General features: G+C 41.9%; 1 protein-coding gene across 2 annotated transcripts in view; it reads left to right on the top strand.

Annotated features, from left to right (window-relative positions):
* VAV3 (vav guanine nucleotide exchange factor 3) overlaps window positions 1-23,562 on the top strand; it is a 200,584-nt gene that overhangs the window by 161,147 nt on the left and 15,875 nt on the right. The window contains exons 19-25 of one of the 2 annotated variants that reach the window (XM_066597225.1): window positions 3,305-3,347; window positions 13,164-13,300; window positions 13,511-13,576; window positions 14,185-14,219; window positions 14,684-14,800; window positions 17,124-17,211; window positions 23,404-23,533. In XM_066597225.1, coding sequence (XP_066453322.1) covers window positions 3,305-3,347; window positions 13,164-13,300; window positions 13,511-13,576; window positions 14,185-14,219; window positions 14,684-14,800; window positions 17,124-17,211; window positions 23,404-23,533 — 616 coding nt within the window. Of the gene's footprint in view, window positions 1-3,304; window positions 3,348-13,163; window positions 13,301-13,510; window positions 13,577-14,181; window positions 14,220-14,683; window positions 14,801-17,123; window positions 17,212-23,403; window positions 23,534-23,562 lie in introns of both variants that reach the window. The other variant, XM_066597224.1, reaches the window with a different exon arrangement.

Below are 23,562 nucleotides of genomic sequence, written 5' to 3'. Positions count from 1 at the left end.
AACTATCTCTGATCTCTCCCTTCTTGCTTTTCTCTGCCATCAGTTGATTTTAAAAAAGTTGCCTTCTCCTGGACTGAAAGGGCTTACAAAAAAACAAACCATATCCAGATTCTTTTACAACGCTCAGCAAAAAGCCATAAGCCCTTGGAAATTTCTCGGTTTTTTCATAAATTTGGCAACTTTACACATAAGAGAAGGGCGTTCTAATTGAGGGAAGTCAAGTAGAGCTGTGCCGTGTTGATTTGGGAGAAATGTGTCCGCTTATAGCTAAAGTAGTCATTGACCACCTTGTTAAAGGCTCCTGGTAATTATTGTATATTGATGGCTGCTTATAGTGCAGTCTGAAATCATATGTCATACCTTATGCTGCATTGTGGGAGCACAAACATCCCCCCCCTTTTGTCTAAAAGATGGGTCATTTGTATAAAAGACCTAAAATATTGCACATTCCCTATTAAAAATACAATGTTCAAACCATGGCATTTTTTTTTATTAAAGTATATCTCGAAAAGTACTAAAATGTGTTTTCTTAGCCAGAGCCTTTTAACTGTGATTCCGTAAAGTACAGATTTTACACCTTGGAGAACGTTTTTTTTTTTTTCCTTTGTAGCAGGCTGTATTACATCTTGAAAGACAGTCCCTCTCCTTATACATTTAGAGTCGATTTATAACTTGGACAAAGTCACCATATTGAAGGTTATTCCTCTATATTGAAGGATACTAACTATTATTATACTGGGCATAGTATGATTTAGCATGAAAATAGGTTTCACTGGTTGTGAAGAATATTATCAGCTGTCATTCATTTTTTTCCAGTTGTCTTTTTCCTTTGTTACCCTGATTAATTCAATATGCCCCATTACTCCGAGTCCCCTGGCTTAGCCGAGTATGGAATATAACTGGTCTGAACCATTTCAGTCTTGTGAAGAGAGACAAGCCTTTTCCTCAAGGTATTCTAAATTCAGTGCATACCTGTGACACTAGTGCCATGACTGCTATTAATCTGTGGAAAGACACCCATGGGCTGCTAAGCCAAGAACAGCACGCTCACTTCTAGAATTATACATAAGCACAGACTGTAACATAAACAGTACTGTACAGAACAAAGTGCCACCACGGCACTCAAGTGACAACTGTGCTGAAACTTTTCTGGTTAGATACTACCTGAACAATTTTAAGAGTACCTCTCTAATTTGTAATATTTGTAGTTCCATAATATATCTACTACAACTAAATAGTCCTATATACTTTGCCTAGTAATTATTAATTTTAGGTATATTTAATATTTTATAAAATGATCACTAATTGTATTTTATGTTTGTTATATGATCAATCAGTGGTCAGAGCTCTATTCTTTTGCAAAGCATGCACAGATGGCGCTCCATTCATTTTAATGGGATTGATGTAAATTCCCAACTGCATGTGCCTAGGTATCTCCGCAATCCCCATCAAAATTGCATAGAATGTCAGTCTCCTCCTCACTCCAAGTTACTACACCACGGGATGTGGGAACCCCATTCTCAAGATTGGTGGGGATCTTAGTGGTGAAACCGCCAACAATCAGCAAGTTAACTCCTATACTGTGGATAGGAGATAATATGTAATCTTGGTACAACTCCTTTAATAAATGTATTCCATCCATCACAGCAGCTTATCTAGAATATAGGCTTGGACTGATGCTATGACTGAATAAGTTTGAGAAAGTGGGGCAACCAATACACATCGATAGTGTGATTACAGAGGGTCTGACACAGTGCGCACAAAGTGAGCTACCAATGGGCAGCATTGCTAGGTATGAAGGAAGTGAGCTGTGTTATAATTTCAACTTTAAGAGCCACTGCACCATGTAACAAAGTACATCTCTGTCAGGAGAAAAAAGATGTTAGATGTTATGCAATTAAACTGACTGGACATCTTGTGACTGATAGTTACGAAGTCTAAAAACAGAATGAACCCTTGTGGAATGAATCGGGCTTAAAGACCCTTTCCAGTGTGGCCGATTTGGGTTGTACCATAAGTTCAAGTAAAGTTGACCCAAAACGTTGTTACAGTCTCCCATCTGTGTATATCTGTCTCTCGTGACTGTCTGCCCTTGTTGAGCTTTCAGTTGCACTTTAATGTTATGTTCTCTCATGTATTCCTACCAGGACAGGCTCCAGTTTACATGAGCCCTTGGGAAACAAAGTCACATTGAGCCCCCTTAGTAATATATGGGCTCCATTGTACCCTGTTAGTAGATTCTAACCCCCTTCTCCTTTGTGTTCCTTAGTAATTTATAGGCCTTGCTGTGCCCTATAGTAATTTATAGACTGCTCTGCCCCCCGAGTCATTCATAGGTCCGACTGTACCCCCTGAATCACTTGGAGACCCCATTGTACCCCTAATTTATTTATAGGCCCTACTGTGCCCCCCGAGAAATAAATAAGACCCAATTGTACCTACTGAGTTATTTTTAGGTTCCAATGTGTCTCTTGAGCAAATAAGGCCCTACTTTTGGCTCAACAATAAAATATTAAACTCACTGACCTCCAACACAATCCCACGGCACCCTCCTGTTCTGTCTTAGCCTCTTCTAGGCAGGACGTGCTAAACAGGTTCCCCATCATAGCTAATACTCACCTCTCCCAGCTCCCCGCATGTCCTGTGCTGCAGCTCTAATAATCTGTGCTTGATCTTTGTTTAAAAGTTACTGCCAGCCTGTGTATGGGACATAACAGAATGGTGCAACTCATCACAGACCTACCTCAGTGCTGAGGTCTGTGATTGGCTGCATTGCCTTACAGGGGATACACAAAGCTATCGGTGCGGTAGATGCAGGGAGCCGGGAGAGGTGAGTATTAGCTTGTTTGTTATTTGGAACATTTTTATTTAAAAAAAAATAATCCTGGACAGCCCCTTTAAGAATGAGCCTGAGTCCTACTACCTCTGCCCATATACTACTGATTGAGAACTATCCCTTTATTCAAGCTCAAACACCCTATGTCAAGCGGTCAAACACCCTATGGGGGTGAGGAAAAGCAGGATCTGCAGGTTTTCTGTGTCCTGGCAGCATTTAATCTGCTTTTACATAAAAATGATCCATCAAAACATAGAAAATTACATCTGCCCCTACAATCTAATGCTGCAAGCCAGGATAGCATATAGATCCACTTTTAATAAAGAATTCAAACTGTAGTCCCACAAAGCTTTGTGTCATAACTGCTTGTAAAACTTCAATAATGGATCAGACATGAGGACATTCTGTATGGTGTATAGGAATAAGTACTTTGTGTTCATTTCATTCATATTAATGTTTTTTTTCTAGAGAGAAAATGGATCTTCGAGGTCAGTAAAATACGCAGATCCAGGTAGGTTCTATTCATCCATCCCTATTTGTCTGCCTTCTGTCTGCCCGTCTGTCCATCTATCAGTCTGTCTGTCTATGTATCTGCCTACATTCTATATTTCTACGACATCGTTGGGTAATGGTCAACCAAAGAAGAACCTGCACCCCAATATTCTACTTGTAACATCTGACCAAAGGATGTTGGTTTGAGGCAGCTCAGCTGTTACAAGTAGGATAACATAAGTTAAACCGCACGCCATTTAATTGAATGCTTGAAATTTTATTATACCGCTGGTATACAAGCTTTTTTTTTGGCAATGTTTCGGGTATGGATGACCTTCATCAGGCATATGCAGTTTCAAGAAGTTGAGTAAAAGACCTGACCAGAAAAAGACCAGACTCATTACCCGATGAACCCATGATGAGCCTTCACTACAGGTTCCACCTCCATTTTATTCTCCTTGCATTTTGGTCAGGTCTTTACTTATAATTGTTCAACCTGCATCCTGCATTCAGTATGTCTGATGAACGGTGTCTATACCCAAAACATTGGATTTGGGACAAGGCACACTGTCTTGTTGGAAGTACTGCTACCATTTGCAGAGTATTGCCACATTGTTGGCAGCACATAATTCATGGTTCTTGCTACTACAACCAACGAACTGAGACTATGCCACAGAAAAAAAACATCCCCAGACTGTAAACGAACATCCACTGTACCTAACTGTTGGCACAACACACTTAGGTTAAACCTGTTGCCCAGGCTCCTCCACACCCAAGCATGTCCATCTGATTTGAAGATAGAGTGGCATTAACCCTTTCCAGTCCAATTTGTATCATGGTTTTCCTAGGGTTCTTACTTTTTTTCTGCCGTTATACAACGGCGCTATGTGCTGGCCAAAGCCAGTACTGCATGAGGTGACACATTGGATAAGCTTCGACAGCAGAGAGGCTGTCAATATACAGTAAGAGAACCCCGACGGACGTCTTCCAACATCGGAGCGGTACAGCCTTAAATCATAATGTCTTTAGACGCCAGACAGTCGATTGGAAAGGGTTAATCATGCCATAGAACGTTCTTCCATTGCTCAAGTGTCCAATGACGACGCTCCTTGCACCATTGTAGACGGGCCAATGCATTGCACTTGGTGATGGATGGCTTGTGTGCAGCGCCATAACCCATATATCCTATAGCATGTTGCTCCTGTCACAAACTATGGCTGACCTGTCCAAGGGTGGCATCTTACATAGATTGGTCTCTGTACACTTGACATGCTAATAAGACACAATTCATTCTAATGATAGGGGTAACCAAATACTTTTGGTAGGATACTACTGCTTTTTTTTGTGGACTGTCCATCATATTACACTAATATTAATACTTCTCTTAATAGCGGTCTACAAATATCTGAGGGGTTGTCACAGTGCAGAGGGATCAGCCCTATTCTCATCTGCACAAGGAAAGACTAGAAGCAATGGGATGAAACTGAAAGGGAGGAGACACAAATTAGATATTTGAAAAAACTTTCTGACAGTGAGGGTGATCAATGAGTGGAACAGGTTACCATGGGAGGTGGTGAGTTCTCCTTCAATGGAAGTGTTCAAACAAAGGCTGGACAAATATCTGTCTGGGATGATTTAGTAAATCCTGCACTGAGCTGGGGGTTAGACCCAATGACCCTGGAGGTCCCTTCCAACTCTACCATTCTATGATTTTTTTTTTTTAGAATGGTCGTAAAGTTACAATAATATAATTTTCATTATACAGTCTTCTAGGGGGACTGACTAATTATGGGTTATTTTCTGCTGTACGTATTTATATATTGTGTTTTACTCTACATCTCGGAATAATTATCTGCAATAGATAGTTACATGCTATGCTAAACACTACACTCCGCAGGGATTATTTTCTGTTTTGACTATTTTGAGCCATGCGGCAGTATATGCTTTGGAATTAATCATATGCAATTAATAGGGAATGTTGTTTCTTTATTAGAAGGAAAATCCCAAAATGATACTTCTACTAGGATAGTAACTACAGAAGGTTTATAAAATTTCAATGGCTCCATATTTCCCCTTCTGGCTAGAGAACAGGTTGCATTTTATTAGCCTGTAGATGGCTAATAGGACAAGGACATGAAAACACACAATTAATGCAATTAACAATTGTAAAAGTGCAAGAGGACTATTGAACATTATTGCAAGCCCTGTCAGTGGATGCCGCAGTGGGATATCTCCAGCCGGAACGCCAAGGAATGGACAGCCACCACCAAGATAGTACAAATTGTTTGCATGAATGCAAATTCATGACATCCATCTGAATTTTTGGCAATACATCCAGTCTGGAGTTCTGGTTATAGGATTTATTCAACTGGGCCAACCAAATTCCTTATTTGGTTATCAATATGTGTGAGTTTCACAAGCCTCGTGTGGCGCAGAGGGTTAAGGCAGCCAAAATGCAATTCTAAGTTCTCGCTCTAATCCCCGCATGGTTCAAGTAGCCAGCTCAAGGTTGACTCAGTCTTTCATCCTTCCGAGGTCGGTAAATGAGCTGGGGTGGGGTGGGGTGGGGGAGTAAAAAGATGACTGAGGAAGGCAATGGCAAACCACCTCACAAAAACAGTCTACCAAGAAAATGTCACGATGTGACATCACCCATGGAGTCAGTCATGGCTTGCACCAGGGGACTTTACCTTTACCTTACATATGAGTTTACAAGGATTTGCCATCAATGTATGATCAGTAGGGGTGGGGTCAATAAATTGGAATCCAACTAGTTTTGAAAATGAGGGGGCACCATGGCTTTTTGTACCTTTTACAGATGCAGTGTCTACTTTCATCCAGGAGTTGCTATTGAAGCTGAGCCACGTTCACTTGAATGGGACCAAGACGTAGGACAAGACACAGTCCTTGTCTTGGTGAAGAATCCAATGGTCAGAATTGCAGATAGAACTTGAAAATGAGCACATGGTAAAATTTTGGATACTGAAATTGACTAAGGTCCTCTATAATTTTTAACTCTTGAATAGATTTTAACTTCTAATCATAGGACACAAAATAACTGATTGCATCTGAGTATTTCTGATTACGGCAGGGGTTCAGCACAGGCAGACCATCGAAGCTTAGCATAGCTTCAATATTTCATATCTAAACAGCAAACTATTTTTAATAATGAATGACCAATGTGAATCCTATGAATAAAAGGAAATGTGTCTTTATGAGGTATTCATGGATTTGCCGGTAACACAGCACATTACACCCTGACATTTTGTAACTGAAAGATCGTTAAGTTGTTAATTATTAATTGAACTAGGGACTGTGTGCCTCCCAATCATATATGGTCCAAGGTAAATTACTAACTAAATAACGAGCACCCAGCTTCTCTGAAATATCCAGTAATTAAAACAATACTGATTGAACGTGTAAGAAATCGCAACAGGTATAACTAATTGCTTTACTCTGCTTCTTATTTATGAGAAACCCTTGGAATTTTCCAATTGAGGTCTCATGCATGTGGGATATTATGGATTTGTGTGGTCTGGATTAGCACATAACTTGCTATGGGTGTATACATCACCCTGCCCTACATGTCCTTGAAATTCTGCAAGAAACAAACTGTGACATGGCTTATGGGTGCCTTAATACAGACTTATTTCCTCTAGAGTCATTGGTACCATCATGTGGCATAACTTTTGGAAAGATCTAGCTATAATAAATAGGTCTAGCAGATGCATGAAATCAAGTATAGAATTGCAATCCTTATTGAAAAGCATTAAGATTAGAACGGCTCTTACTATTCTTGGACGCACTTTTTTACATTGTCAAATATCTATCCTGCTGGAGTTGCTCCAGTCAATTCTAAGTGCTATTATTATGAAGTGATTGCATCTAGAAGCAGCAATTGCTCATCTCTGAATTCTCTGAAAGGCCACACAGATTTCGAACACTATTAAAGTGCGTAATATGTAAAATAATTCCAATTCTCCTATGAAAGCAACTTGATCATGGAAAAGGTTTGACAGAAGCATCAGTCTAGGGGAATAATGTTTTTCCTTGTGGAGACTGGCAAATTGGTGAAGGGAGCCTCATAGGCCAGGCAGGGCTCTATGGGAAAAGGGTTTGCAAATAAGCTGGAGATAGAGAAAGTTGGCTGTCTAGTGCCACCTATTGGATAGCAACTATATGAGACAATGTTCAACCCATTAAACAGGACTTGTAATATGAACAAGGGTACATCCCAAACCAGTATCGTTTTCATAAGTGAAGCATTCAGACAACTCTTTCCAGGGTAATTACCCCTCGTTAGTACAGAGCAATTTACTGGTTTGCTAGATGGAAGACCTTCGATGTGGATTTGGCGGATAAAGTTTCTCCTTTTAAAGACTGCAAAGTCAGCGCAAGGAGTCTTAAGCCCCATTTACATTGATAGATGATCGCTCAGAAGTCGCTCAAATTATAGTTTGAGTGACCGTTTTAAGCGATCATCTTTGCATACTTTATAGTTGCTAAGTAGCTACTATAAAATATGCAAGCGGAGCGGGGCACATCTGATGCCTCTAATAGAACAATACAGCTGTTTTGCATAAGCAAACAGCTGTATTCTTCTCCTCTCTGACTGCCAGTGTCCCTGCTGTGAACTCACAGCGAGAAACTAGCAGAGAGAATCTTATCAGCAGAGCTGGCTGTGATAACAGCCGACTCTGCTGGTAACAGCTGATCTCTCAATTCTAGCAAACTAGAATTCAGCAATCAACCACTCGTGCACGAAAACTGCACGATGTCCCTGCATTTAGACAGAACGAGAATCGCTCAAAAGATGGCTTTGAGCGATTTTTGAGCGATTCTCGTTGTGTCAAAATGGGCCATTATAAGCTTCAAGAATTGGACAGACCACAGAATACCATACACAATGGCTAGTATCCGCTAGAGTTGTGTAAAGCACAGTATTATTGCATTAGTTGAAACATGTAGCACCAATAGTCCTAGCTTCTGCCATACAAATCTACTATACAAGGGCACTACATTCTCTACAATAAATCACTTTTTACCATCTGAATTGACAGAGAATAGGATCCATCTGCAGGCGCCATGGTGTTGTCGTTAAGTAGTAATGCAACTTTGTATCGTACCACTTCAACAATGTGTGTAAGTAGCCTAAAATGTACTAAAGCCGCTGCATCTTTACTTCAATTACAGTAAGACGAGGAAAAGTTTAAAGAGAAATAGTGTATGAACTTGAGTGAATCCAAACTAAAGCAAAGGTTATCTATGAATAATGGAAGCCGAGAGGGCTTACGACAGGTCTCTTTAGAGCGGATGGAATGTGTTTGGATGAAGAGCAGGAGCTTTCGCAAAATCAGTATTGAAAACTGGAATATGTTGCTTACTGTCAAATTCTGCCAAAAGACAAAGAACACAGTTATGTACGGCGAGGAGAAAGGATGAGTCAATCAATAAGGAAACTGTTCACAGGGAAGCCGAAGTTGGAAAGTTTTATAAGCAAGGCCAATGATCTTACTAAAAATCCTAAACCTACGGTGAATGAGATGCATTGTGGGAGATGCATGGGAAGCGTTTAATATCGTTTCTGCAAACGCCTATGTGAGGGTGGCCTAAGGCCGCCTGCCCACCTCCAGATTCTGCAGCAAATATCGCCTATAGCATACTATGGAAAAGCGCTTTTATCCTGCCTATGAGCGGAAATCAATTGTGATGTTCCACCTGCGGGGGAAAAGTGAGAGCATACTCTATTTTGAGGTGGATTCCGTGCAGACGGCTTCCATTGAAGTCAAAAGAAGCCGCCCGACCTGCAGTCCTTCCGTAATCATCATTACAGAATGTTTGTTGGATCCGCGTCATCGCCTAGTGACTGTGCAGCATTATGTGTACTGCGCATGCACGCCGGCCGGCACATCCACAGCACAGAATAGAAAAATCTGGATAGGTACACGGGTATCAGCGGCCCGGGCACAGGGTTGGATTCCGCTGTGGGATCCCACATTCGGAATCCAATCCGGTCATGTGCAGGCGGCCTTAGGCTGGTCTCCCATGACGGATTTCAATTGCAGAATCTGTGATCGTCACTCGTGCGGATGATCAATGGTATCCTTCACCCATTGAAAAAAATAGAACATTCGCATGTCCACTCAGATGAGCGGATAGCAATTGCGATTTCAATGAGCGGATTTAACCCTTTCCAATGCACTGTCTGGCATCTGAAGACATTCTGATTAAAGGCTGTACAGCTTTGCTGTCAGAAGACGTCCGGCAGGGTATTCTTACTGTATATTACTGGCCGCTCTGTTGTCGGGGGCCTCTCCAGCTTGTCCCATTACACAGTACTGGCTCTAGCCAGCAGATGGTGCCATTGTATAATGGCAGAAAGAGAAAGCCCCCTAGGAAACCATGAATCCAAAATTGGATTGCAAAGGGTTAAAATCGCAGCATGTTCTATTTTTGTGCGGAATCCTCGCAGACTGCTTCTATTGAAGTCAATGGAAGCCGTCCGACCCGCAGCCAATCTGCAATTGACAGCGCGGGAAAACGGATATATATATATATTTTAATCTGTTCTGCACAAGACCGACGCCAAGTGTCCGCGGTCATCCACAATACAGAAAGCTAAAGTACACGGAATCGCCGGCCAGCGACAGAGCCAGATTCCACTGAGAGCTTTCGCATGCAGAATGTGACTTTTCGTGAGACCGGCCTAATTCCCATTAAAGTGAGTCTGACCTGCAGTACCACACAAAACCAGCGGACAGTTGTGGCACTGTTTTTCTAATTCTGTAATAGACCAGGCATATACAGTTATTTGTGTAGTATCTCCGTGTGACATATGACTAACATGAGGGGTACGAATTGATTGGTGGGCATTTAAAGAATAAAAATGTGCTTCCATTATTTCCTGTAGCGCTATAATGCAGATGGTGCCGTCTCCTTATGGTGTTTGTGACCTTGTGGCTGTGTACTATCGCAGGTTGTCATCCTCTATTATTACTTGTATGCTGCCAGCTTCCAGCATTTATGTTTTCTGTATAATACAGTAACTTAAGACCACTTGGGAAACACCTCGGCGGCGTTTGCATTGATAATTTGGATACGCGAGTGCACATCAGTTGGGGATCTCATATAATGTGCTAAATGCTAACTAATTTTAACATAAATTCATTTACGGCATCTGTGTTTTCTGCCTATGCCAATTAATGACTTTCTCTACAAATCATTATCTTGCTAATATGAGCTTGTTCTGCTCGCTGTAATTGACCCTGGCATTTTTATAATAATGGAAGTTTCTTCCAGAAAATAAGCTATACCCACTAGTAAAAAACACTAATATAATGCGCCGTTGTGTGGGATGTAGAACTCTACTATATTACACTTAGCTGGCACATTATTTTAATATTCCCCTACTACTTGGAAGAATCTCTTATTAAATAATGGTTGTGGGCATAATGATGCACTTAGAGTGGTTCTAACAGTAATGGGTAAACAGCGGAATTTTAAACTTTTTCTACTACTTCTTCAGGCCATAGTTTGTATGATATAGTTATTTTTCCTTTGTGTCTGTTTTCAGTATGCACATAAGGGAAATGGAACAATACCTGCAGTGCCACCTATTGGAAGGCAGCATTCCTGCAAGTCAGACTCTTTATACAAGCCTTGTAACAATGACTGGGAATTGAAAGCCAAGCCAGGAGCCATACACAGACAGCTGTTTTGGGGCGTTTGCCCCTCATCAGTGTGCAGTAGGTTTCTGGCTTGGCTGGCAAGAGGCCTATGATGTGTGGTCAGGAATGCTATCTTTTCTCCTTAGGGAGAGCACCTAGATGGTGAGTGAGGAGACTTATAAGGCCATTCATGCTCCTCTGGGTAATATGCAAATAAGAGAGATGGAACTATATCTCTGCAGCACTAGCAATTGGAAGGCAGCATTCCTGCAAGTCAGACTCTTTATACAAGCCTTGTAACAATGACTGGGAATTGGAAGCAAGTATGGATGACTGCATCATGCATGTAAAGATATCACGTGTTGTGTGACCATACTTACATGCTGACACACATTTCATTTTCTCCCAGTTTTCTGGCATCTGCTCCACAAAAAGAGTCGAAGTGATATAATGACCACTATTATTGTCACATTTTAGTGATAACCAAGGGTATAAGATGCAACATTATGCTAGAGTATGAGCCATGCAAATTTGAAACAGATTAATGTGAAATGTAACACGCTTGCTGCTGCACAGTTTTTTTGCACAGTGACTTCACAAGGTCGGGGAAATCGCCCTGCCCTAATTTAAAAGGCTAATTTGCCTAACGAGGTGTTGTGATCGTGGGTGTGCGCTGCGTTTACTTCATACCCATGTGGGCTGATGTGTTTGTTTGCGTACTTCTATGGAGGTCTTTGGTGTGCAAAACGCAGAGAGGCCAGGCCCCCTTTTTTTTTTGCGTCCATGAAAACAATGGGCACAAAAAAAATGCGAATAAGCTCATTAAAATGAATTGCTTCTATTCTCTGTGTTAGGCACAGAAATTTCCCGCATGCATAATCACGGCATTTCAGGTTCGTCTGTCGAAGTCCTTATTTTATAGTTCTGTGGAAATACTATATATAGGGTTCAGTAGGTTCGAGAGCAGCTTAGAAGAGAGGTATGTTGTGTGTTGCTTTCATGGAGCGAAGCACATAAGCCCGGTGACATCGGCAACTTCATGAGATGCCGGTGTTACTAGTAACCATGGCTAATCAAGAGGAAGAAAAGGGAGAAGACTTTAAGCACTGGACTAGACAGATCAGTTACACCCTAGTGCATCATCATGGCTTCCACTTCTCCATGCCGCATGGATGAGTCTTGCGCCTTGTTTACCTAATCTGCATCGGTTTATCATTAACATCAGGACCGGAAACACATTGAATTTATTAGTTATACCTGATGTGCAAAATAAACGTTTATTACATGAACTGTACCCGGCAACTACACCGGTGCTTCCCAAACTGACTTGTCTAACTACTTGAAAATAAAGCTCTTAAGTTCTAAAGCAACGTATTGGCTTCCTTTCTCCACCCGAGCAAATCTTGCTAGAACCTATGGAATACAGCTGCCCCAGAGAGGCCACAGACCGGTTGCTGATGCTCTACTAGGTTTACTGCCAACACGCCCGTCTAGCCTGCCTCCTAGGAAAAGCTGTGCCCATCCTGAATCAGTGCTTGAGACTCCGTTTCATAACTACTTTTATTCTGTGCTTTAGCTCTTAGTGATGGCCCTATGTGGTGTCAGACCATGGTTTAAAAAAAGTGGGGTGTCTATGTAAATCAATTTCCTCCCTAGAAGTCAGCTGATCAGTATGAAGGATCTGTAATACTTATGGAAATCTGATTACAATTACTGATGCAATAACGTTTGTAATGTGGCCGGATTGCGGCTCAATATTGTGTATGCTTGCAAGTACTCTGTGAAATTGGCTTTACACTTACTGACCCATTACTAAATTGACAACCCCATTTCAGCACATGTTGCAGGATCCTATAGGGATACTATTTTGCCGCAGTGTGGTTGTTTTTGCTAAACTGGCTGTATCAACAAAATGCGATCTTTGGTCAGCATGTAGTCTATGCTTAACAAACAATTAGGTCATACTATGAAACATTAGGAAGTTTAATGGACCTCAGAAGGAATTTTAGCTATGGGTAACACCAAATTTCAATGGCTTTCTATTAAAGTGGCACTGGAATATAATTGTGCTAGTGAAAGATAAATCTATCTCTATATTTAGCAATTTATCTATATTTTCTAGAAAATCCTTGTCGTAATTATTAATTTTGATCATCTTTATCTTACAGGTTTACCAAAGTTGCAGGTTATTAGGACTTATGGTGGCTACCCAGCACCTCCGGTGAACAATGGCCCTGCACTCATCATACAGGTTGGAGATACCATCGAATTGATAAGAGCTGATCCTCACAGCTTGTTTTGGCAGGTAGGTGTATGGTTATCAAATAAGGTATTGTAGAATCAAGATTAAAATGGTCTCTTAAGGCTGGTTTACACGGGCTGATGAAGTTTTTTCTAATATCTAATCTGTGTCTCCCCCCTTTCAGTTTCATCCCATTGCTTCTAGTCTTTTCCTTATTTCAAAAGTGCATTCTTTCTTTTTCGTTGAACTACTTGTTTCATTTTCCTTTTTCAGGGAAAAAATGTTGCCACTGGAGAGCTTGGCTTCTTTCCAAGTGATGTTGTAAAACCAAGCCCATGTGTAAGTATAATTATATGTATTAACATTTATTTAAATGTCAGAAATTGTGATGACGGGCTTAATAAATATACCGATCACCCTGAAAACTGGTGTAATGTTATTGATAAATATAGCCCAATGACATGCAAGCCAGTCGAAAACCTTGGTGGACATTTCTAGAGCTATGAAGTAATGCAGCCATGGTAACTCATTTGTGTTGCGTATACAGTTGGTAGACTAGTGATACAATAGTGAATGGATGGGTCCAATTAGGTACATTGATCTACAATCACCATCATCCGTATGCTTGATTGCACTCTGATCTTCTGTCTTCCAAAGGTCACTTGTTGCACAGAGCTTTAATCAAGCCACAGTAATAAATGAGTCACATATAAGCTTGTTTGCAGATGACTTACTAATTAAAAGTGGCATGAGAGGAGCCAACTCTAGAAATTGTATTTCAGACTCTCTAAAACACAAGGATGTATTTTCTTATCCTTTAGACAATATAATTAAGGAGATTGCTAACCTCATCTTCTACATATCAAGCACCTATGTCCTGACTTATGATTTAGCCACTGACAAGATCATGATACAATCTGACTTATCCTTCTCTTCTCCCATAGCAGATGCCAAAACCAGTGGATTACTCTGGACAGCCATGGTGAGTACACTGAGTTCAGTATTTAAAGGGGTTAATCAAAGATTTAAAGTTATAGCCACAGGATGATCGTGGAGGTCTAACTATGGAAATCCCTACTGTTTATAAGAATGAGGGTCATGTGTCTCCCCGTATGGAGTATAGGCCCTGACCATGCATACCACTGCTGCATTCATCATCTATATAGAAAAACCAAAGAAAAACCAAGTACAAACCAAGCAATTGGACCCCCACTAATTAAACTTTAAATTTTGGGACAACCTCTTTACCCTTCTTTCACTCCTGTCTCACTTGTTTTAGTTTATTTTGAGCCCTCATGATTTCTCTCTCTTCCCCCTGCCCCCCCCCCACCGCATTGTGCTCAGACGAGTAAGCAGTTACTCGAAAAGACCGATGCTCTCTTGAGTATCAGCCTTAAACGAGCGTGCTCGTTCATCTCTAGTTGTAATGCATTGTTCCCTCTCTAGGTATGCAGGGGCTATGGAAAGGGTGCAGGCAGAGGTGGAGCTGATGAATCGAGAAAACAGTACCTACCTCGTCCGTCACAGAACGAAGGAGATCAGGGAGTATGCAATCAGTATTAAGTAAGTCTTGCTGATACGTCATAACTTAGATATAAGATACTGAAGTGCACATACTGAGGAAGTGTAACGGGACAGCATAATACAAGCGTTTCCCAGGACTACAGCATTGATGGTCAATCCTTAGTGCTGTGTCTCCTTCATTGTTTCTATACTTTTAGTAGCAGCTGTGCCTGATATTACTATTCACTACAGTTCATCCTATACAACTGAATAGAATTGAGCTGAAATACAAAAAGACAAATGTTGCAAATTTGGTGTGATTTTGGGTGTGACTTTTTAATTTGTGCAATTTTTTGCCAAAATCAGGTGTAAACTGGCCAATAAATGTGGGCCACAAGTTGTGCTCCAGGTCTGATCTTTCATACAGGTGCTTCGCAAAAGTTTGTATTTAGGCTTTTTAACATATTTTGCACAGATACATCCAACATGTTGCTGGGTAAATATGAAGGAAATCACTGTAACCTCTTAAGCTACATTCACATTTGTGCTATACATAGTATATTGCATACTAGATACTGTATTCACGTCGTTCAGCACTGTCATAGGAGACACACAACATAAAGAATGGGAGTGGCACATGATGGCCAAGAACAGCACCCATGGCCATCATTGACTATAAATGGGGGGTTTGGGGTTTCTTTCATGCCGTCCGGCATTTTAGTGCCAAAATAGCAAAAAACATCCTGCACAGTTGTGTCTGAAATTTCTACCAGTTCTTCATCTGAGCCTGTGATGCCGATGTGAACAGTCTTGCTCCAGTTTTAGAGCTGTAATACCCTAATACACCTGCCCCTTTTTTTCTCTACTCCTGCCTACGGTGCTTTTAAAGGGGTTATGCCAAGTTTTAAAGTTATCCCCTATTCACAGGATAGGGGATAACTCTATGATTGGTGGGGGTCTTACTGCTGGGACCCCATTAATCTTAAGAAGCTCCCCACATGAGTGAAGAGGCAGTTCCCCATGTTCCATTAATTTCAGTGGAAGAAATAACCGAGTACAAGTTCTCATCAATCTCCAGTTCTGTAATTGAAATGAATGGAACAGTGGCGCAGATAATGGATAACTCTATAACTTGGCACAACCCCTTTAAGGAATCCGTTTGCGTCACAGAATACTGAACACAATTTCCACTGTCTAGTCCATAAGGTTTTTTCACTTTTTCTAAAAACTTCTAACAGCCAGCAAAGCTGCATGCCACACAAATCCGGAATAAAGTACTTCTAGAAACCTATGGACCTAAACTGTACCTCCATGTAAGGCTGTATTTACATGGGCTTTTATGAGTTGCACCCCCGAGACTCTTAGGTGCATCACACAACACACGGGCACCTGGTCCATGTGCACCTCTGGTTTCAGTATGCAAATAAGGGAGATGGAATAATACCTATGCAGTGCCACCTACTGGAAGGCAGCATTCCTGCAAGTCAATGTTAGACTCTTCGTACAAGCCTTGTAACAATGACTGGGAATGGATGGCTTGCATTCTCAGTTATTGTTACAAGGCTAGTATACAGAGTCTATCTTTGACTGGCAAGAATACTGCCTTCCAATAGGTGGCACTGCAGATGTATTGTTCCATCTCCCGTATTTGTATGCACATGTATGTAGTAGAGCTGTATGAGCTGTGTGTGTATATGCATGTATGTAGCAGAGCTGTGTGAATATGTAGCAGAGTTGTATATGCTGCAGAGCTATGTGTGCATAGTGCAGAGCTGTATGTGTTGTGCACATGTACAATGTGCTGTGTATGTATATAATGTGAACTTATGTGCTTGCGCCATTGTTTGATAGGTTTAATAGGAACTGACTATTTACTGTTAACCCCTTCCTATACTTGAACATCCACTTTGTTAGAGACGTTTAAATTAGTATGAAATGTGTTTTCCTGTTGTCTAAACCCGGAGGCGTCTTATAATCAGGTGCGTCTTATAGTCCAAAAAATCTGGTCGTTATACATTCCCTCCTCAATATCTGTCCTTGAAGTTCTACATGACTTGACACCTATTACACTTAGCAGTATACCCCGAAATATTGAAAGTAGCCCGTAGCCAGAAATAATATACATTTCATCACGCTGTATATAAAAGAACTAATTGGATATAAATACAATCTTGTTACCCAATGTCTTAAAACAAACGGCATCTTTTCCTGCACTGATAAATATATTCTGGTAATGAGTTGTCAGGCCTGTATTGGATGGAATATACTCGCTGCCTCTGCAATGAATCTGTTTACTCTTATTTTGGGCCCTGCCCGCAGGTAATTATTGATCCTTGGCTGATTAAAAGCAAATTTATATTCAGAAGTTATGCCTTGCCCGCAGGTACAACAATGAAGTGAAGCACATCAAGATATTAACGAGAGATGGCTTTTTTCGCATTGCAGAAAATAGGAAATTTAAAAGTTTAATGGTAAGCATTGATTCCGTTCCTTTGCGAAAAAAATGTCACACTGATCTATTGTTTGTTAAACTCCACCTGCCCAAAAGCATCTTGCCTTAACTTGAAAGCTATAGGACTCGTTAACTAAAGAGATTTAGCAAGATTACATTATATCACATAGCAGGAAGTCGTTAAAATAGTTGGGCTCAGTCATGGGCTGTGGAGGTTCCTTCTAGTCTTATACCCGTTTGAAGGTCTGTGGTCTTTAGGCCCATTTACATGCAAAGATAGTCTTTCAAACAATTGTAAAAAGGCCTCCATGAGCTGTTTGCAGAGCCCAGCATGTGGGATTGGCTCCACACACTGCTGCATTGTTTTTCTCAGGGCTGCCAGCAGAGTACATTGTCATCTCCCGACTCCAGTGGAGAACACAGCTTTATCTCTGTGCAGCTGAACAATGGGTTTTAAGTTCACCTTAAAATCATCATTTAGATGAAAAGTGCACAATGCCCGCGTTTATACGTAATGAATATCACTCTTTTTTGGTGAAAATGGCCCTTTGCAGTCTAATATCTCTGGCTTCAGTCTGGAAGAGCAGGTATTTATTGACCTGTCATCTTATTAAGCTTAGTTGTCCAAGATGACACCACCTCCTTTCTGATGACAAGTCCTAAGCTTCTAGTCACGGTTGTAAACCATGCTCTAATACATTCAGAGATGCTATAGCATAATGGTCACTGTTCATAATTTCGTTAGTTTCTTCCCCCCAGCACGGCGGGTTAACCATGCTAATGCCAGTTCTGTAACATTTCATTATACTTTTCTTTTATTTATTTCTTACAAGATGTTGGTCATTCAGTCAGGCATCTTAGAGCAAACAACTGACTTAGGCCTCCTGTCCACGGCAGCGTATTCGCCGGCGGTAAACCGCCAGCAAATCATGCCGGCCGATGCTTCCCATAGCATTGCTATGGATAGCGCCAGCACCTGTCCATGAGCGGAGAATCATTGCGGCTCTCCGCTCGCAGCAGGTAATTCGCAGGGCTGACTGGCGGAGATTCGGCGGCAGCTCCTACTCCCGGGTGGTGGCTACCGTGGCAGAGCTTCGCCGCAGGAAACCGCATCGCCCGTGGACAGCCGGCCTTAGGCCTCCTGCACACAGGGGGAAATTCTGTGGTGGGATTTCCCGCAGAATTTACGTCCGTGCCCGCTGCCATAGGATTGCTTTAGATAATGCAGTCCTATGCAAACAGACGCGATTTGACCGAGCGAAAACTCACGTGGTAAACAAATCGGGGCATGTCCTATTTCTGTGCAAGCCTCGCAGTTACAAAAATTATTTTTGCAACGTTTTTTTTTCTATCGCATATAGAGATAATTTTTGTAATATTTTTTTCACAGATTTTATTTTTCCCGTCCTTTTCTTTTATTAGGCCTTATGCACACGGCCGTGACGAGCTCCGCAAGCGGAATACCGCAGCGGAGTCCATCACGGCGCCCCCCTGGAAGACCTCATACTTCTCTCCGGATCTGCTGCGCAAAGTCCCGCATGACGCTCCGGCGTGCATGCACAGTACAGCGCATGACGCGTCGGCAGTGTCATATGACGCGGTGGGCGAGGCGCGTATTCACACTATACTTCCGCTGTGCTACAGTGAAAAATTTGCGTGACGGGCGGTTTCCATTGACTACAATAGTAGCCGTTCGTGCGTATACCTGCAGCAAATAGGACATGCTGCAGGTAATTTCATGCTGTGGAATTCCGCAGCATGTACATTGAGCTGTTAGGTTCAATAGAACCTAATAGCTGCAGTGAAACGCCGCGGATTTCCGCCGTTTCTTACGTGGCGGAAATCCGGCCGTGGGAATTAAGCCTTTGGTTGTAAAAATCAATTTATAGTTGTTTGTTTTTAAAATAAGTAGATTTACATATAGATTTGGATTACAGGGTGCATATGGCAGCGGTTTAGGTTGGCGTCAGCTTTGGGTCATTTTCTCTTTTATGTATATATTTTTATTCTATTCTGTAATTTTTTTAAACTTATTTTTGTAAATATTTTTTTTAACATCTATGTCCCCCATGACATCATATAAAACCTCTGGGGGTCATTCACATTATTTTTTTATTATTTCAGACTTTTTCACTGCAGCTAAGGCGTCCGTAGGAGCCGCATCCATAGGAGTCCCAGTTACAGGGTATAACATCCCCCTGTAGTGACAGTAGTCACTAACATAGCTGATCAGAGTCTACTAAGACCCTGCACCTCTGCTGTCACAGAGAGCACCTGGCAGTCACATGATCGCCAGAATGCACAGGGGAAGTAATACTTCCAGTTTTACTCTTTATTACATAGCATCAAAAGGAGAAGGTAGAAGAGATTAAAAACCACTTTTCCCTTCTCCTCCGGGTCCTCGGCTGTGTCTGACAGCTGAGGACCTCTCAAGCTGCTGCTTGATTGCAGGAGCAGAGGCTGGTACTGTTGTACCATGATGCCACTGGTAGCTAGGGGCTGAGAGGGCTGTGGTGGAGTGAACACCCCCTGTCAGTCGGCTAGCTTTTGATTGTCTGTTAGTGTGGCAGGGAGGACACTGAGAGCAGAGCCAGCTTCTTTGCCCCCATGGCGAAGAACTGACACCTCTCCCCACTGCTGTACTGCCACTGCCATGTGCGCTCCCATTCAGCCTTTGGCCGCTGCAGGCGGGAGCACTGTCACTGAGTTCCCCGCAGCGGTCCCCGGCGGACTGGCACCTCCACTGCCATTCCCCCCTCCGCCGCTGACAATGTATGCGCGGTGGTTCTTCATCTTCAGCCCCTCGTTAGACAATTAGGGAACGAGAGTGGAGGTGCCAGTCCACCAGGGAGAGCAGCGAGGGGGAGGGGAGTGACAGCGGGAAGGTGAGTGACGGCTGCAGTGACCGCAGGCTGCATGGGATTAGAGCCACAGGGGGAAACAGGAGCGAAGCACTTCTCTGATCATCTGGGAGACAGAGGCCCGCAGCACATCCTGCTACAGGCGGCCATACAGTCACCGCAGTTGAGCGGTGACGGCTACTCTGCTCCCCTACCTCCTCCTCCTTCATTAGCTGTCACCGGCGCCGCTGCTGAGAGGTGGATGGGGAGCTAAGTAGCCCTCAGTGGCCGCATCTAGCATGGAGGAGAACAGTATGGGCGCTGGCGGGGTCCAGCTGCGGCGGGGGGTATGTTTCCCCGGCCAAAGAAGATTCTTCCCAGCTGGCTGGCCGCCCAGACAACTATGTAGCCAATCGAGAGCTAGGGGTGTTACGGGCGTTCTTCCATGCAAGCCCTGTCATACCCCTAGCTTCCGGTGGCGTCAAGGTACAATAGTACCGCAGAGGCTTTAATTCCATGCCATACTTCTGCTATAGCTATTGGCCAGGATTAAAGCCCAGGACCAAGCATTTTATATTCACCATGCTTGGTCTTTAAGGGGTTAAACACATAAAAAGTTTACTGAAGAATGCATCGAATCACAAGCAATAAGTAAGCAAATGTTAAAAACATAATGCATACATGACTTTTTCTACAAGTAACTGGCAGTATGACAATAACTTGGGCCCATAGACATCTGACACGCATGGTTTCAGCGGTTGACCTGGAAGTTCTACATGTTCTTTAGTTATACAGATGCCCGGTGGGAGATAATATACTTGCTTTATGGCCTGCAGAACATTGCTGTGCTTTCCTGCTATTTACCGTACTTTTTTTTTTTTAGATAAAATGAGTGAAAGAGAACTGACTTTTAGGAGACATAATAATGAAAGAGATTTAATTTTCCACATAAACTTTCCAAATTGTGCCTCTTTGTAATGGCTTTTTATAGAGTTTTACAACCTCGAAACATAGCAATAAAAGTAGAACAATATATTCGTATAATTGGAATAGAGAGAATAAATTAGTTCACTTACAGTTTAAATATACGGCTTGCATAGAACTAGATATATATATCTGCTTGGGTATGTATGGAACATTTTAGGATAAAGAGTGGATATAAAAAAGTTTACACCCCCTCAGTGAGATTGTTTTTTTTTTGTTAAGCCTGATACTAAGATAAATCATGTCAAACTTCTCTCCATCTTTAATGTGACCTTGGCAGCTCTGCAATTCAGATGAAAAACAAAATGATAATTCTAGGAAAAAAATAGGTTTCAAGACAACAAAACCTTGGCTGCATAAGTGTGCATAGCATTTTAGGCCGCTTTCAGGCAAACCTATTTTAATCTGTATTTGGCCCATATTGTGGGGGCTGTAATAGGGAGCTAATGTAACTTTACGTAGCTATTTACCTGAACAGATTTTTCATGGCCGTGTTTTAAAAACGCAGCATGCGCTACTTTGTCTAAGTTGCGTGAAACATATGATAATTATAGTCTATGGAAAGAGACTGAAGTACATATGCATCAGTATGTCATCAGTATATGTTCTGTATTTGCTGTCATTGGCAATATTTTCTATTCGACTAGTACGGATCAGTATTTGTCCCCCGTAGAAAGTAGAACCAATGACCGCAAATACCGAGGCAAATACTGTTGGCATACGTTTGCAATATCATCTATAACATGTCCATATTACCGATCCATATTATGAAGGTATTACAATTAGAGATGAGCGAATCTACTCGGTTTGGGTGTTTTTGTACTCGAGCATCGCTTTTTCCGAGTAACTCACTACTCGGACGAAAAGATCCGGGGGTGAGCAGGGGTTGCAGAGGGGAGGGGAGTGGAGGGGAGAGCTCCCCCCTGTTCCCCACTGCTACCCCCCGCTCCACCACGCCGCCCCCTGAATCTTTTCGTCCGAGTAGTGAGTTACTCGAGTAGGTTCGCTCATCTCTAATTACAATCGCTCGTGTCAAACTGGCTATATAATGGGAACAGTAGATTTGATCAGCCACATTTAGTACATTAATACAGTATTGGATGGTTAAGAGATAAATGGGCAAAATGTGACATTAAGGGGACAAAACTATCATCGGAATATTTTATAAATATTGAAAAGGGAGGCAACCAAGAGTTTTTGGAATTATTATTTATCAAAAAGTTTACATACTGTATTTACAGACGTATCTATCTTCTTCCTCAGGCTTGGAATAGCTTGGCTTCTGCCAGTGTGTTAGGGTAGGGCCAATCCAGGCTTGCCCAATACAGTTCAGACTTGTCTGATTGGAATGGTTGAATATGTTGCCTACGGACCACAACTGTTTCAGTTATGTTGTCTGGCAGCGCATCTCACCAACTAGCCTGTCTACTGGAATTGTCATTGAATTGGACTAGAAATAAAAGGATATGATGACTTGTCTATATCTTACTGCCATATTGACCAGTTTTGCAAAAGCTAACTTTAGGCATTGTTCAGACCTTGTTTTACTGAACTTCGCCAAGTTCTATTCAGAGGTTCCATCTGAATTCCCAAAATGGGATTGTTTTCAGTGAGAGAACCCAAGTAGTCTTGTAGATATGATACCTTTGAATGGCTAACAAAAATACATAATGTTATAGCCAGCTTTCGAACCTACTTAGGGTTCTTCATCAGGCATAAAGAGGAAGAACCCTGAAGAAGAACCCCAAGTAGGTTTGAAAGCTCACTATAACATCATGTATTTTTGTTAGCCGTTAAAAGGTATCATATCTACAAGATTACTTGGTTTCTGTTACGGAGAACATTCACATTTTGCTCTACTGGCTAATACGGTGCCAAACCTTTTTCATTTATCTGAATACCCATAAACAGGATTCATATGGAACCCCAGGATGAAACAATAGGCATTTATTACTCTACTAATAAGGTGTCCTTTTGAACAGGTTTCCTTTCCTTTCTGACAGGGTATAGAGAAAACGTAGGTAGAGCTACCCCTGAGTAAAATATATGGAGCCTTATTGGCTTATCAAGGTGTGAGACAGAGGAGTCACGGAAGTGCTGTCAATCAAGAAAGTGTGCCACATCCACTAAGGGAGGGTGTAGTTGTAATGGCACAAACTTCCAATCCATAAAATTTGAGGTTAATTGCGAAAGTTCAACTTCTCTTTTATTGAGTGATACCCAGCAGAAAGAACACATTTTGGGGCAAAGAAACCCCTTCCTCAGCTTAGCCGGGGGCACACTGCCCTTATGGAAGGTAACAATGCACAGAGTGTCCTTGTAAAGGGAAGTAATGCAGGGAGTGCATAATTCCTCATATAACAGGCTTATTTGTTTGCTGTGTACAGGAACTTGTAGAATACTATAAACATCAATCTCTCCGAGAAGGTTTCAGGAGTTTGGACACAACTCTTCTTTTCCCTTACAAAGCTCCAGAATATCAAGCTGGTGATGCAAGTAACCGGTCATCAGGAATGTGTAAGTATTTATTTGTCTACCGGTATGAC

Source organism: Eleutherodactylus coqui, chromosome 3 (assembly GCF_035609145.1).
Source record: "Eleutherodactylus coqui strain aEleCoq1 chromosome 3, aEleCoq1.hap1, whole genome shotgun sequence".
In the NCBI taxonomy this organism is placed as follows: domain Eukaryota; kingdom Metazoa; phylum Chordata; class Amphibia; order Anura; family Eleutherodactylidae; genus Eleutherodactylus; species Eleutherodactylus coqui.
This window is presented reverse-complemented; position numbering and strand designations above follow the sequence as displayed.